Source organism: Oncorhynchus nerka, linkage group LG14, assembly GCF_034236695.1.
Source record: "Oncorhynchus nerka isolate Pitt River linkage group LG14, Oner_Uvic_2.0, whole genome shotgun sequence".
In the NCBI taxonomy this organism is placed as follows: Eukaryota; Metazoa; Chordata; class Actinopteri; order Salmoniformes; family Salmonidae; genus Oncorhynchus; species Oncorhynchus nerka.
This window is the reverse complement of record NC_088409.1, coordinates 16465291-16480834: the sequence shown is the minus strand read 5'-3', so window position 1 is coordinate 16480834 and position 15544 is coordinate 16465291. Positions and strand designations below refer to the sequence as shown.

Below are 15544 nucleotides of genomic sequence, written 5' to 3'. Positions count from 1 at the left end.
ATGTAGGTGTTATAAAACATGAACTTGATTGAAACCCCCATGAAATATGATCAATGTCTCCAGTAATAGCTAGGCTATGTCTTTTTCTTACCTGTAAGTTGGGATGTGTGTGTCTCAGGTGAATGGTTCGTTCCCGTTCCGGAGTCGTGGCCATGGTGCACCGTCTCTGTCTCTACTGAACGTTATAAGTCCTAATATCCACCCCAACGCTGAGACACTCTGGGAGAAGGAGATCCCTGCTCTCCTCAGCTACCTGGAAGGTAAAGGACCTCAACTCAATGACCCCAGAGTCTTATAACCTGTAGCGAGCTATGTCTGTTTGTCAAATGGCACCCTATTCCCTATGTAGTGCCTATGGGCCCTGGTCAAAAGTAGTGCACTAATATATTTCTCTCTCTCCAAAGCCGAAATAACCCTGAGCAATACTTGCTGCTGCAGTATTGACAGCTTAGGAGGCTGTTTCAACCTCATTTTAATGTCACTGGTTTAAAATTGTTTTTCCTCCATGTATTCTACTGAGAACTGACATAAAAAACACTCAAGCTTCTACCACAACAGCTGCAGTTAAGGGACGTTATAAGTGATTCACAATTTTAAAGGCAATATTTTATGGGCTATATATATTTTTTTGAGATATAACTTTCTTTCTTTTTTTTTTAGCTGTGGGCCATTTTCATCTTTCCATCATAAAAACACATAGCTTGGATTGAAGTAGAGCATAGGGTATTAAAACGCATCTTAAATCATTTTAGCTCTTTGGTCGGTTTTGGAACGTGTACAGAATATTCTGCTGCTGCTCTTTTATTTATTTATTTATTGTTTTTGTCCGGGAGGAAGTTCGGCGAGTGAGGTCTGAGTAGTATGGTCTATTCTTCTTTACAGAGTCTACCCCAGAAACACTAGACAACAAGAAATGGGAAGAGAGTATATTACAGGTATGCCCATCTTTATCTAACATCCTCTTTGTCTGTCCCCACAACACTGTCAATAACAGTGACTATGGTGATCTTTATCTAACATCCTCTTTGTCTGTCTCCACAACACTGTCAATATGTAGAACAAATTGTCCCAAATGGCATCTTATTAATTTTATAATACACTACTTTGACCAGGGTCAACAGTATTTCACTACATAGGGAATAGGGTGCCATTTGGGATGCATGCACACAGTGTTGGATAAGTGTTTTCTGTTTCAACGGGATTTGATATACAACATTATGATGTGGTCACATGGCTGTGTGGTGGGGTTTTGTTTGGACATATACAGTTCCTAGCCAAGTCCCTGGTGGCCATAGCTGATGACAAGTGGAGCTGTCAGCTGGCTGTAGAGGCCACACGTTACCTGGCCACCTATAACCAGTCCCTGGAAGAGAAGGTTAGTGAACAACCTCATCCTAACCTCTCTTCAACCATGAGTAGGGCCAAGAGTTCTTCATGACCTGACCAGGAAGGTCTCTGGTCTCTACTTATAGTTCAGGGAAAACTCCTGGCCCTAACCATGAGATGTAACACGTTCTATTTATTTGTCTCTTTGAACATGATCTTATTTAAAAGTACCCCAAGGAACTCTTCTGAACCTGATAAGCGTTAACAAAATCTTATTAAAACAATATATTCTACAAAGTATCCAGGTTGGTAGAACCTCATAAGCCTTAGCAAAATCTTAGTAAAATAAATAATATCTTCTACAAACTATCAAAGTTTCTCGTCTTGGCTTCATGGCTCTTTCCAGAGTTTCCTCTACAGGTGCATTGGTGTGACTCTGCAGCAGTGTTCCAATAAGGAAGTGGTCCAGAAGCAGCTACAGGAGATGCTGATCAGTGCACGACACAACGACGCCATCGAGAGAGCGGTAAAACCTCTTAGTCCCCGTTTTGAGTCAGGCCATGATCCTCTTGATAGCATTTGCTTTTATTTCTCATCATATGTTCAGCGTGACCTGTGATGTAATTGTCTGTGTAAGGCAGAGTGTCGCCGGGCAGAACAGTGTTTCTTTGTGCAGCTGAATTGCCCAGTTAAGACATTCTTGTGACATGCACTCCTAAGCCTTTGCTTATTTTCAAAGGGAGGTCTGCCTCCCTAAGCTGTCATTTGTGTCTGGTGTTAAGTTTCCCCTCATTTCCGTTGTATTTTAACCAGATGCTTGGGAATTGTGGTGTTTTTACAGTCTTTAGGCCTAATGGAGAGTGGTAGTGAAATTGTAATGCCGGTGTTAATGGTAATCTAGATGTACTGTTTGGTCATTGGAGGCTGAAGCGTCCATTAAACTGTGCTAATAGGGTGGGGTAATGGGTTTCCCAGGGTGTCGCCATGGGGATCGGGCTGTGTGCAAGCAGTCATCTTGATGCCACTCTGGCCAAACTGGACGACTTCGGGAAATCTGACGCCTTCAAGAAAGCCTCAGGAATATTCAGCCTGCTCAAAGTTAGTATGCTATTTGTGTTTTTATTTTCATTGTAGGTGGATAAACACAAACTTGGCAATGTCTGCCTGCCTTGGAGGTTCTATCTGCACCGTACAGTCAGCAATTTAACACGTTCAGATTGAAGATTTTATGGAGTTTGTTGATCTCTTTCTACTACTTTGAGCATTTGATTGAGCCTGCCTGGAGTGCCAGGTACAGTAGGCACGGTTTGCACTTTTGGGACTATTCCATTGGTTCCATTTCACCAGAAAAGCTCGATCAAGCCCTGCTAAAGTAATTTTAAAGGAAACGTGTACAGGTATTGATAAACTGATTTTTAATTAGCCTAATTTATATATTTGAATGTTTTTATAAAATTGACATAGCTTTTTAGTCCTACTAGGCTCAATCTGTGTCTGGGAGACCAGCCCCTACACCGTAATCTTCCCATCTCTACCACCTCCTCCTCCTCAGGACAAGAATGACTTGGATGTAGAGAAGATGAAGAGCACGCTGATCCTGTGTTACGGTTACGTAGCGCTCCACGCCCCAGAGGACCAGATCCTGTCCCGTATCGACTCAGACATCCTCCGCAGCATCAGTAAGCACTTCAACACCAAGGTAAGGGGCTTGGGGGAGACACTCACATGATTGCTCCACCACATCCCTTTAATAAAGCTAGTCCACAACGTTTCCACCCAAGAGGGAATCTCTGTCAGGAAGCCCTGGATGAAACCGACAGCCAGCATCTCTCAAATTGAAATAGTTCTTTAGATGTTGTCATCAGTCTCAATGGACCCGTTTTGGCCTTCAGGGCACAGTCACAAAGTGTCTCAGAGTTGGAGTGCTGATTTTAAATCATAATGAATAAGAGGGGGGGGGCTGATCCTAGATCAGCACTCCTACTCTGAGACTCTACAGGCCCAGGCCTTCATCAGCATAAAGACCGAAGAGAGTTAGTTTGGGTGTTACATTTGGCTGCCCATACTGTTAGAGTACAGAGGCCGCCAGGGACCGACCTGTTAAATGCCCCTACATGTCCTATAAAGAGGTTTCGGCCAGTCAAATTAAACCCCACTCCCATCTCCAACCATCCATTTATCCCCCCATTGCAGAGAGAGAGAATAATGACTGAGCGATACCCGTTGCTGATCACCACACAGCACTGTGTTTTACCATCGACTTGTAATGCTTTCTCTTTCCTCAATGGCAGCGTTAGCTAGCCTAGTCAGAATAGCTGCAGTTTCACATTATTCCTGAAAATCTATTTTTTAACCTTCTCCGTTGGCCCAGTGAGCATGCTTGGGTTGGCATGGTACCGAGTGACCTCACCGGGAAGAAGTTCTGTGAGCATGTGTGGGTTGGCATGGTACCGAGTGACCTCACCGAGAAGAAGTTCTGTGAGCATGTGTGGGTTGGCATGGTACTGAGTGACTTCACCGAGAAGTTCTGTGAGCATGTGTGGGTTGGCATGGTACCGAGTGACCTCACAGAGAAGAAGTTGTGATAAGGCTGAGTCTGATGGAGTTAAGACATGCTGGTCAGACAGAGGATCCATCCCAAATGGCACACTATTCCCTACATAGTGCACTATATAGTGAATTTGGGATGTACACAGACAGTCGGTTAGGCTCACTGCTCACAATTACATACTGGTGGTTATATCGTTAAAACCAACGATGGGTCATAATTGAGGCATTTGAAAGGTACATAAAACCACACAGCACAAACCACAGTGAAAGGAATGTGTGATTATATCAACCAGTTGGAGAAGTAACGCTACGTTGTAGTGTTTCAAATGTCTCACTCCTTTCATTCAGGAGGTCTCTGTCTCTCCATGGCTACCGATGAACCTGGTTTATATCCTCGGGTTCTTCTCCTGGAGCTGCCGGCCATATGCTTAGCATCACAATGACTGTCTGAACTAGTTGTCTTGGTTAAATGAGTCCTGTTAAACTGCAGCCTTCAGGGCCGCTGCCAATGTACACTATGACCTCCAGATGTCCACTTGAATTGGATCATGGGATTTTATGTCCGTGGTTAGGGTGGGTGATTGGGCACACACACACACACACAGTGTTTAATGTTAAGAAGCCGAGTCTATATCCATCAAGTCGTTTGGGTTCCACACAGGGCTCATTTAATTGGCTACGGCTAGTTGGCTAGCACTGTAACATTTGCTAACCTTTTTACTGCAATGTGGAAATAGAGTTCATCTGTATCTGTGAGACATTTAATGTATCGCTGTCCCATACCATGGTTAACCATCTAACCAGGGAACACTGTAGTCTGATAACATTTTCTTAATGAGGGGAAAGAGCATATTCTCTTCTCTTTAGGGGGATAGGATATATTCTCGTCTAGTAGCGTACACTTGTGGATTAAACTCCTTGTTGCTTTTATGTTGTGCAGGTTCTGGGAATTAAAATAGAGACCAAGGTACCGTGACTGGACCCTAATGAAGGATCCTCTGTCTATCTCTCACTAAAACTCCTCTAACAATCTCTTCTCTCTAGAACGCTGCTTCAACTTTCTGAACTTTTAGAAGTAAATGGCTCTAGTTGAAAGATCAGCACCACATGTAGTTATGATGGGAGGCAGTGTTTCAGAAGTTCAGAACGTTTAGTGCTTTTGAATGTCCCACTAACATGGTCTGACACTATGGTGTTTCTGAATGCCCTCCATGTCCTACTAACACGGTCTGACACTGGTGTTTCTAGGGCCTTGTGGTTTCCTCCTTCCCCTTTTTGATCGAAGACACACACCAGCTCTTAGGTTGTGATGCCAAATCAGATGGTGGAATTTGATGTTCAAATTCTTTTTCCCCTTTCAGATCGCAAAGCTTACATTTCTGTCTGACATTTACAGTCTCCAAATCAAGACAATACACCCTCTACTCTTTGATTGTTTCATTCATATTGACCTGTATCTACACACTGATTTTTAAGCCAACTGAAAAGTAGTCAAATTCATCTTCAATAGAATGTGTGACTTACCCAACCATAAGCTGTTGTTTCTTATGCCATTTTCTGAAACAGTTCTATTGTTGAGATGCTCTTATATCAAGTTTAAAAAAAAAATGTTTATGGACCCCTGACATTTTCAACAAAATCAATAAATCACTATGGTTGAAATCCTTGTTCCTGCTCTAGGCTATCCAGCTATCTCTATGTTTTATGAATGGCATAGGGAACTTTAGAATCTTAGGGTAAGTGACTGTCTATGTATGCTTGAGGGCTGCACTATACAACTAATATTTGGTTGTCTTGCTCACAATGATGCGAACAAACTAAACCTCGGACTGCTATCGCCAATTGCCATGAACACAGTCTGAGGCTGTGTGTTTGTCTCTGTGTCCGTGTTTTTGTTGTGTCTGTCTCTGTGCGTGTGTGTGTGTACACCCCCCCCGTCAGGACCTGACCATGAAGCTGAGTCTGATTCAGAGTGTGGGGCTCATAGCCAGGGCCATCAGCACCGTCGTACGTAATCAGGGCTACATGTTCGTCCGCAAGCAGGAACTCATGGGAGTCATGATGGTCAGTGTTTGTCATGTTTATGTACTCTGTTATGTCGTTGTTAGGACAGTGTTATGTCGTTGTTAGGACAGTGTTATGTCGTTGTTAGGACAGTGTTATGTCGTTGTTAGGACAGTGTTATGTCGTTGTTAGGACAGTGTTGTGTCGTTGTTAGGACATAGTTGTGTCGTTGTTAGGACAGTGTTGTGTCGTTGTTAGGACAGTGTTATGTCGTTGTTAGGACAGTGTTGTGTCGTCCTTATGCTGGAGGGTTACATTAAATGTTACTGGATTTAGATCACACCAACTGTAAAACATTGTTTATGACAGCTGTTCTATCTTAGGCAGCTGTTAGAAAGGCTTTATGATATAAGGGCTGCTACGTTCAAGTGGTTCTGATTGTGCTGACCCATCTCAATATCTTCCTTTTATTGAAGGATTTTATCAAGGCAGAACCCACGGATGCCATGCGGACTCCGGTTCGCCACCTTGTGATGACCACGTGTGCCAACCTCATGTATCCTTTAATGCCCAGAGGTGTGCTAGTGGGTTGCATATTGGAACAGAGCCCAGAGATGTCAGCCTGTCAGGAGCTTGTCAGTACCAGGTGTTTCATCTTCTTCTCTGGTTGTAAAAATCAGGGAACTTTCCCCAAACTCCCAGGTTTTCCAATAATCCTCGTTGGATGATTCTGGATATTCCTTCCCTCCTGATTCCAGGAATCTTCCAACCAGGATGTCTGGAAAACCTGGGCAGTTTTTGCAACCCTAGCCTCTACTGAGTGACATCGTTGGTCCTTGACCCCAGGTTGACCCCAGTAACCTGGAGCCGGCGCTGACGGAGAATGAGAACTTTGATATGCTGCGGACGTGTCTGAACGGTGTGTACGGCCTTCCCCCGGTGAACACTCCGGACAAGGACAGGGGAAAAGACGAGGAGGTGCTGGAGCCCCAACAGAGAGAGGTGAGAGCTGGAGCATCTCAATACCTCGTTGTGATTCTTCACCGTCAGTGGGTTGCTGTAGTCAACAGGTGCACAAACCTGGAGGGGGCGCAAAATGAGAATTACTGTACATGTAGGTACATTAACTATTATTCATACAAATCAACCAATCCATATTGCAAAGGAAGTTTGTTCCTGATTCAGTATAATTGATCTTGACCTAAGTGCCATCAAACCATTGCATCGAGGACATTTCAAAGTCAGTGGATTGGCATAGGGTGAGTCACAAGCCATGTGACTAAAGCAGGAAGTGAATTATTATGTATCCTGTTATAGAGAAACCTTAGTTATGTTCAACTTTAGGACACACATGAACAACCTCAGGTATACATATACTGTATGCACAGACCTTATCTCTGTGTGTGTGTGTGTAGACATACAGTCATCTCAACATAGACCTGCACTTCGTTCCTTCACACTCATTTTGAGAAACAGGGTGTTCGCGGGGCCTTAAACAAATCTTAATGTATTCATTTATCTGATTTGAAGACCTTAAGTCTAAAAATGCCTTAAATTCAGTTTAAGTCTCTTAAATAATGTGACTGAGATGACTACACTGTTTTACAATGTGCTTCTGCGTAATTGTTGCTACTGTGACAAAACGGCAATATTAAATAACAATCGAACCGCACTTTCAAGATGTTAGGTGTGTGTCGGGAGAGAGAAGGTAGCCTATACAATCAGACAGACAACAACCCGATCTGGGATGATAAACAGACATTGTCCTTCTTACCTAATACATTTGGCTTATGTTGGTGATGAGGCTACACAACGTTCCTGCAGATAGTTTTGGTTGGAAAAACATTTTTTGCTCAACAGTAATGTGCATTAATCTGCTTCCTGAAATGAAAGTATCTGCCCTGTTTCGCTGCTGCCTCTCGCTCCTTCTCCCCCCTTTACACACGGAGTGAAGGGAGAGATGCGTTCTGATAACAGCATACTGACAGTTGAGCAACATTTTAGAAATGTAATTGTGGGAAAGACACAGTTGTTTTAAAACAACTACTGTTACTGTTAAGAGTAGAGTCTCAGCCTTGTGTATACTGTAAAAATAATTTCTGTCAAGATGGAGGAAATGACACCATTTTATAAACGGATGATGAGCCAGGGGAACGGAGAGGGGTGTACCATCTGGGGTGAATACAATGGAACATTTTTGTAGGATGTTACATTTACTGTTAGATCAATTTCATTGCTACCCAGCAACAATATCATATTTAGAGTTAGCACTCTAGCAAATGTGTTTTGATTTTCCACTTCCTCGGGCAGCAGGTAGCCTAGCGGTTAGAGCGTTGGGCCTGGAACCAAAAGGTTGCTGGTTTCAATACCCGACTCCACAAGGTGAAAAACCTGAGCAAGGCACCTCAACCCTAATTAGCTCCAGGGGTGCCTCACTACTATGGCTGACCCTTTAAAGCCAACACATTTCACTGCACCTATCTGGTGTATGTGACAATACATTATATTTATTTATTTGTATCATTATGTAGCATAAAGCCTAGGACAATATACACAAACATGCAGGCAAATAAATCAAACGAATATTTGATTATTCTGGATCCTATTTTGTTATTGCACATCAGAATAACTATCATGCATTCCCTGAACACGTGAGATGTCTATAATAATGTCTGTCTTTGCACTGGATAAAGTCAGTCTTAGTCTTCCGTCTCAGCTACCTTGCTTCAAAGTACCGCCGTTTGATCCTGGATTCACTGAATGAGTTATTTTATTAGACTTTTTGGTTGTAGGCTAATGTTCTAGTCGTATCCCATAATAATTATTGGATAATACCTCCAGGAGACCTACTGGGTGTGTGGACTTTTGTTCCAGCCCCAGTCTAACACGTCAGATTCTACCAATCAGCTGCTCAACAGGACCTTGTTAATCTGACTCGGTGCTGAATCAAACGCCTGCACACCCAGTGACCTGGTTCTCCAGGTGGAGAGTTGACCACATGTTTATACACTTACTGTGCTGTTTGTGACTTGAAGGATTTGTTCACAGTGGTATGTTGGTGATGTTATGAAGTATCATTGTAGCAGGTATAGGTATCGAAGCCTTAGTTTGTGATCTAGCTAATGATCAGCCCATTGGGCCAGCCTAAACAAATGCAGATGGGCAACCCCATGCTTCAGCCATCTATAGCCTAGCAGCCCAGGAATCATCAACTAGATTCTATAGCCTAACAGCCCAGGAATCATCAACTAGATTCTATAGCCTAGCAGCCCAGGAATCATCAACTAGATTCAGACGCAGGCTAATTAAAACAGCGGATGGAACATAATGACTAATTTGTAGACTACAAATTGACCACAAGAATCCCAAACGGATATGTTTGACTAAAATATAATCATTTCAAACCTTGCTTACATTTGTGTACGATCACGTGTCTCTCTGTGTGGGAATACTTGGGAACAGTCTTCAATCCAACTTCATGGAACCAGCAGATACCCTGACAGTGGAGATGGTAAAGCTTCTATCTACTGCTTTTCCCACAGGCGTTATACAAAGACACCTTCAATGCTCTTCAGGAGTTGTTGAGGAATATTCTTGCAAGAGACCTGAGTCCAGACGGACTCCAGAGTGTATTCAAGGTAAGTTGGTGATAAGAAGTATTCGCTTAAATGTTGACTTATTTATACCTTGATCTTAAACTCCACTTTGACCCTGTTTTTGGTTGTCCTCAGCACATTGAGGAGTGGTTGAGATCTGGTCAGGGTCATGAGAGGGAGAGGGCGATGAACACCACCGCTCACATCCTAGAGTTCTACTTCAACAACCTCCACGTCAAAGTGAGTCAGAAAAACTTCTGCAAACCCTTCTTTCTCAGGTAATATTTGGACCTTACCAGCTGAAGTCCTTGAGTTCTGTAGACATGAACTAACAGCAAATATAGCTGTGTTTGTGTTCTTCAAAACGTTTGAGATGCCATAATGTTCAGTAGTGTATCTTATGAGCGGACCGATGTTTGCAGTGGTTCTAAAGGCCCATTTGGTAGGAATATGGGGCTTGTGGTACCAGCACCACAAAATACTGAAGGACATGGAAATAAATCATCCAGAACTCCTGGAGAACCGTAGAAGTTGATAAAAGTGCTTCTTTATTGTTAAAGGGATTCTTGGGGATTTTTGCAATGAGGCCATTTATTTACCTTCTCAGACTCTGATGAACAGGTAAACTGAACTAGAAGTCTATGGGTATCTGCTAGCAGCAGCCTTGTAGATACCAATATACTTTGTCATTGCGCTAAAGCTAGTTAGCATTGGCTTGCGAAACAACCTCTAATTTCCTTAATACTGGACACAGAGTCATAAAAATGGTATCCACAAGTGGGAGAAGTAGATACAGGGCCTCATACAGGGCCTCATACAGGGCCTCATACAGGGCCTCATACAGGGCCTCATTGCCAAAATCCTGAAGGATCCCTTTAAACGTGGAACCAACCCATAGCCTTAATCTGGGTGTTCTGTCTTTGTAGAACATGGTAACCTTCCACAACCTGGGTTCTCTCCTGGGCCGCCTGGCCCCCCGATGCACCGACCCCAACCCCCTGGTCCGCAGGGCAGCCATCGACTGCATCTACACCCTGCTCTACATCCAGCTACGCTACGAAGGTAACACACACACACACACACACACACACACACACACACACACACACTATCTCTGATTCAGGACGCCTGGTTTTGTTTAGTTTCCTATTCTCTGATGACCAGCGACCAACTCCCCCAGCGACCAGCTTAACTCCCCCAGCGACCAGCTTAACTCCCCCAGCGACCAGCTTAACTCCCCCAGCGACCAGCTTAACTCCCCCAGCGACCAGCTTAACTCCCTCAGTGACCAATACAGCCCATTTGTGAGCCCCTTTAATACGGGAAACTCTGATTCCTTCCAAAAGGCACCCTATTCCCTATATAGGGCCAATAAGGCTCTGGTCAAAAGGAGTTTACTAAATAGCGAATGGGCTGCCATTTGGGAAGCACACCTCTGTTTGTGTGGCATTCCGCTGGGAGGGAGATTGCAGCTGGTCTCATTGTCTCCCTGCCCTGCTAGGCTTCTCTCTGGACTATAAAGACGACTCTGTGGAGAGACTGATCACACTGAGGGAGAGCATGGACAACCCAGACCACTCTGTCCTCTACAAGACCTGCTCCGAGCTGGCCAAGGTGAGGATAGGAGAATACAGCATTACATAGTCAAACATATTTACACATTATGTTTCACCTTGGGTTTCAAAATTCTGGTCAACTCTTTCTGGAAAACCTGAGAATTTAGTGAAAGTTACTGGATTTTTGCAACTCTGCTTTCATAATGTGTGTCTTTATTTTGTCTGTCTTTTCCCCTCATCTGTGTAGATCATCAGTAAGCGTCTGCCCCAGCAGCAGCTCAACACTCTGATCTTCATGTTGATTGAGGGGCTGGTGGACTCCCAGTCTAACTGCTCCAGAGCCTCCAGTGTTCTACTCAACACCCTGCTGAAGAACAGAGGAGCTGGACTACAAGACCTGGTTGGCTCTCACACTCACTGGCTCTCACACTCACTGGCTCTCACACTCACTGGCTCTCACACTCACTGGCTCTCTCACACACGTTCACCCCCTCTAAATGATCTGTGTGTGTCAGGTATCAGAGATGCTGGAGGTGCTTCACATCCGTCTGCAGATGATCAGTGAGGAGCAGGTGAAGGTGTCTGTGGCCCAGTCCATCCTCATCCTGGCTACACAGCACCTCCAGACTGTCATCAACACACTCATCTCCTACCCCCTGCCCTTCGACAGGTGAGAACCATCTCTCCCTCCATCTCCTACCCCTGCCCTTCGACAGGTGAGAACCATCTCTCTCTCTTCCTCTCCTCCCTCCCTCCATCTCCTACCCCCTGCCCTTCGACAGGTGAGAACCATCTCTCTCTTCCCCTCCTCCCTCCCTCCATCTCCTACCCCCTGCCCTTCGACAGGTGAGAACCATCTTCCTCTCCTCCCTCCATCTCCTACCCCCTGCCCTTTGACAGGTGAGAACCATCTCTCTCTCCCTCTTCTATCTCCCCTCTGTTCAACAAGGAAGATTCCTCTGTTTTTGTTTCTCCATTTGACAAGTGACAGCTCTCTCCTCCTGTCATTCTCCTTTCCAAAAGTCAACTCCCTTTCTCCCTGCTTCATTTGACATGTTAATTATCTCGCTCTCACACACACACACACACACGAGTGAGACTCCATGAATCTTCCAACCAGTATTTCTGGAGAACTGATGGATTTGGGGAAAGTTATAGATTTCGCAACCCTGTGTGTAGTAGCAGTGGAAATGTTTTCACTGCCTCCCATTCAAAGTAATCCCTACCCCTCATGGTCACTTCACCCTGTGTGATCCCCAGTTGGAGCTGTGAGATGTGGATTGCCCTGGGGGCAGACAGTAAACTGGCCTCTCAGATCATGGAGATGCTGATGGAGAAGCTCAACATCATGGTGCCCTACGTGGACAAGAAGGAGTCCATGATGAGAGGAGGCCTCACCAAGGTGGCCACCAGTCACCCTCTAGCTGTGAGTAGCAGGTTGTAGACTGCTATGATGAGGCTGTAGATATCTGGGTAATGGTGTTTTGCTCGGTTTATTTGTGTCAAATGTACAAGTCTGAGCAATCATTTTCTATGCTATTCTATTGTGTCAGATGACCTGTGCCCTGAAGGAGATGATGCTGAACGGGCAGAGCCAGGAGGCGGTGGTGTCCCTGTTCCCCCAGCTCTTCAGCTCCCTGCTGGTCCGCCTGGGCTCCAGCGTGGGGGTCACACTACCCAAAGACATCAACAGCTCCGGAACACACAGGAAGATCCCCACCAAACTGTCCTCCGGCTTCGACGTGTGCGGGTGGGTTAGGAGACGACACGCTAGCTAGCACATACTGTATCATGAGACACACGGGCTGGAGTGCAGGGACACTCCATTAGATCATCTGGAGAGACACACGCTAGCTAGCACATACTGTATCATAAGACACACGGGCCTGAGTGCAGGGACACTCCATTAGATCATCTGGAGAGACACACGCTAGCTAGCACATACTGTATCATAAGACACACGGGCTGGAGTGCAGGGACACTCCATTAGATCATCTGGAGAGACACACGCTAGCTAGCACATACTGTATCATAAGACACACGGGCTGGAGTGCAGGGACACTCCATTAGATCATCTGGAGAGACACACGCTAGCTAGCACATACTGTATCATAAGACACACTGGCCTGAGTGCAGGGACACTCCATTAGATCATCTGGAGAGACACACGCTAGCTAGCACATACTGTATCATAAGACACACGGGCTGGAGTGCAGGGACACTCCATTAGATCATCTGGAGAGACACACGCTAGCTAGCACATACTGTATCATAAGACACACGGGCTGGAGTGCAGGGCCACTCCATTAGATCATCTGGAGAGACACACGCTAGCTAGCACATACTGTATCATAAGACACACGGGCTGGAGTGCAGGGACACTCCATTAGATCATCTGGAGAGACACACGCTAGCTAGCACATACTGTATCATAAGACACACGGGCTGGAGTGCAGGGACACTCCATTAGATCATCTGGAGAGACACACGCTAGCTAGCACATACTGTATCATAAGACACACGGGCCTGAGTGCAGGGACACTCCATTAGATCATCTGGAGAGACACACGCTAGCTAGCACATACTGTATCATAAGACACACGGGCTGGAGTGCAGGGACACTCCATTAGATCATCTGGAGAGACACACGCTAGCTAGCACATACTGTATCATAAGACACACGGGCTGGAGTGCAGGGACACTCCATTAGATCATCTGGAGAGACACACGCTAGCTAGCACATACTGTATCATAAGACACACTGGCCTGAGTGCAGGGACACTCCATTAGATCATCTGGAGAGACACACGCTAGCTAGCACATACTGTATCATAAGACACACGGGCTGGAGTGCAGGGACACTCCATTAGATCATCTGGAGAGACACACGCTAGCTAGCACATACTGTATCATAAGACACACGGGCTGGAGTGCAGGGACACTCCATTAGATCATCTGGAGAGACACACGCTAGCTAGCACATACTGTATCATAAGACACACGGGCTGGAGTGCAGGGACACTCCATTAGATCATCTGGAGAGACACACGCTAGCTAGCACATACTGTATCATAAGACACACGGGCTGGAGTGCAGGGACACTCCATTAGATCATCTGGAGAGACACACGCTAGCTAGCACATACTGTATCATAAGACACACGGGCTGGAGTGCAGGGACACTCCATTAGATCATCTGGAGAGACACACGCTAGCTAGCACATACTGTATCATAAGACACACGGGCTGGAGTGCAGGGACACTCCATTAGATCATCTGGAGAGACACACGCTAGCTAGCACATACTGTATCATAAGACACACGGGCTGGAGTGCAGGGACACTCCATTAGATCATCTGGAGAGACACACGCTAGCTAGCACATACTGTATCATAAGACACACGGGCTGGAGTGCAGGGACACTCCATTAGATGATCTGGAGAGCCACTGTTAGAAAATAACTAGAGGTTAGGTCCTACAGGGGTCCACATATACCTCCCAGAAAATGTGATACCGGAAATCATCCAAACATATAAAATGTAAATATACACATAGTACTGGTGACATACTATATGAAGTTATCAGTACAGGTAATGACAGTATCTGTTTCACTGATCATAGTTACCATACAATGTGAAGTTGTGAAAATGATGTTCCTTCAGGGAAAATGTAGTTATTTTAATTCAAGGTTTAACTCCTTTGTCTGTGTGTTCCTGGGTCTGCAGGGTAGCGGTGGAGGCGCTGCGGATCCTCCTGGCCCGGGCCCAGCTGGACCATGTAGTTAAACCCCTGGACCAGGAGGGGGCCTGGGACAAGATGAAGGACCCCCAGCAGCACATCACCGGGGTCACCCTCCTCGCCAGGTACACCCTGACCCTGGCTTCATGTCCACATCCTGGTTCAACCCTAACCTCAGCCCTAACTCTTTCTTCATGATATGTACAGTATAGCTACCCTATATGCTGTACCAGTTAGTGTGAGAGGTGTGTTGTTGTTTTCAGGGCCATGGCCAAACACGCAGGCCCTCGTCTCCCGGCCATAGTGGAGTGTCTGTGCCCCTGTCTCAACAACATCTACGAGTGTCAGAGGGTCACTATCACAGCCTTCTTCTCTGAGGTGAGCCAAGCCCAGCGCCCACTGTTGTAGGTCTGTAAGGTGAGCCAAGCCCAGGGCCCACTGTTGTAGGTCTGTAAGGTGAGCCAAGCCCAGGGCCCACTGTTGTACGTCTGTAAGGTGAGCCAAGCCCAGGGCCCACTGTTGTAGGTCTGTAAGGTGAGCCAAGCCCAGGGCCCACTGTTGTAGGTCTGTAAGGTGAGCCAAGCCCAGGGCCCACTGTTGTAGGTCTGTAAGGTGAGCCAAGCCCAGGGCCCACTGTTGTAGGTCTGTAAGGTGAGCCAAGCCCAGGGCCCACTGTTGTAGGTCTGTAAGGTGAGCCAAGCCCAGGGCCCACTGTTGTAGGTCTGTAAGGTGAGCCAAGCCCACGGCCCACTGTTGTAGGTCTGTAAGGTGAGCC

At 45.8% G+C, this 15544-nt stretch overlaps 1 protein-coding gene across 3 annotated transcripts in view; it reads left to right on the top strand.

The window, feature by feature from the left end:
- Positions 1 to 15544, top strand: part of mroh1 (maestro heat-like repeat family member 1) — a 44144-nt gene that overhangs the window by 16581 nt on the left and 12019 nt on the right. The window contains exons 17-36 of one of the 3 annotated variants that reach the window (XM_065027552.1): positions 119 to 260; positions 883 to 935; positions 1268 to 1375; positions 1733 to 1852; positions 2302 to 2424; positions 2879 to 3025; positions 4817 to 4843; positions 5818 to 5940; positions 6357 to 6436; positions 6738 to 6882; positions 9423 to 9518; positions 9612 to 9716; positions 10403 to 10538; positions 10978 to 11090; positions 11280 to 11432; positions 11548 to 11702; positions 12293 to 12458; positions 12586 to 12782; positions 14757 to 14894; positions 15033 to 15147. In XM_065027552.1, coding sequence (XP_064883624.1) covers positions 119 to 260; positions 883 to 935; positions 1268 to 1375; positions 1733 to 1852; positions 2302 to 2424; positions 2879 to 3025; positions 4817 to 4843; positions 5818 to 5940; positions 6357 to 6436; positions 6738 to 6882; positions 9423 to 9518; positions 9612 to 9716; positions 10403 to 10538; positions 10978 to 11090; positions 11280 to 11432; positions 11548 to 11702; positions 12293 to 12458; positions 12586 to 12782; positions 14757 to 14894; positions 15033 to 15147 — 2442 coding nt within the window. The remainder of the gene's footprint in view (positions 1 to 118; positions 261 to 882; positions 936 to 1267; positions 1376 to 1732; positions 1853 to 2301; positions 2425 to 2878; positions 3026 to 4816; positions 4844 to 5817; positions 5941 to 6356; positions 6437 to 6737; positions 6883 to 9422; positions 9519 to 9611; positions 9717 to 10402; positions 10539 to 10977; positions 11091 to 11279; positions 11433 to 11547; positions 11703 to 12292; positions 12459 to 12585; positions 12783 to 14756; positions 14895 to 15032; positions 15148 to 15544) is intronic. The other 2 variants (XM_065027553.1, XM_065027554.1) reach the window with 2 other exon arrangements.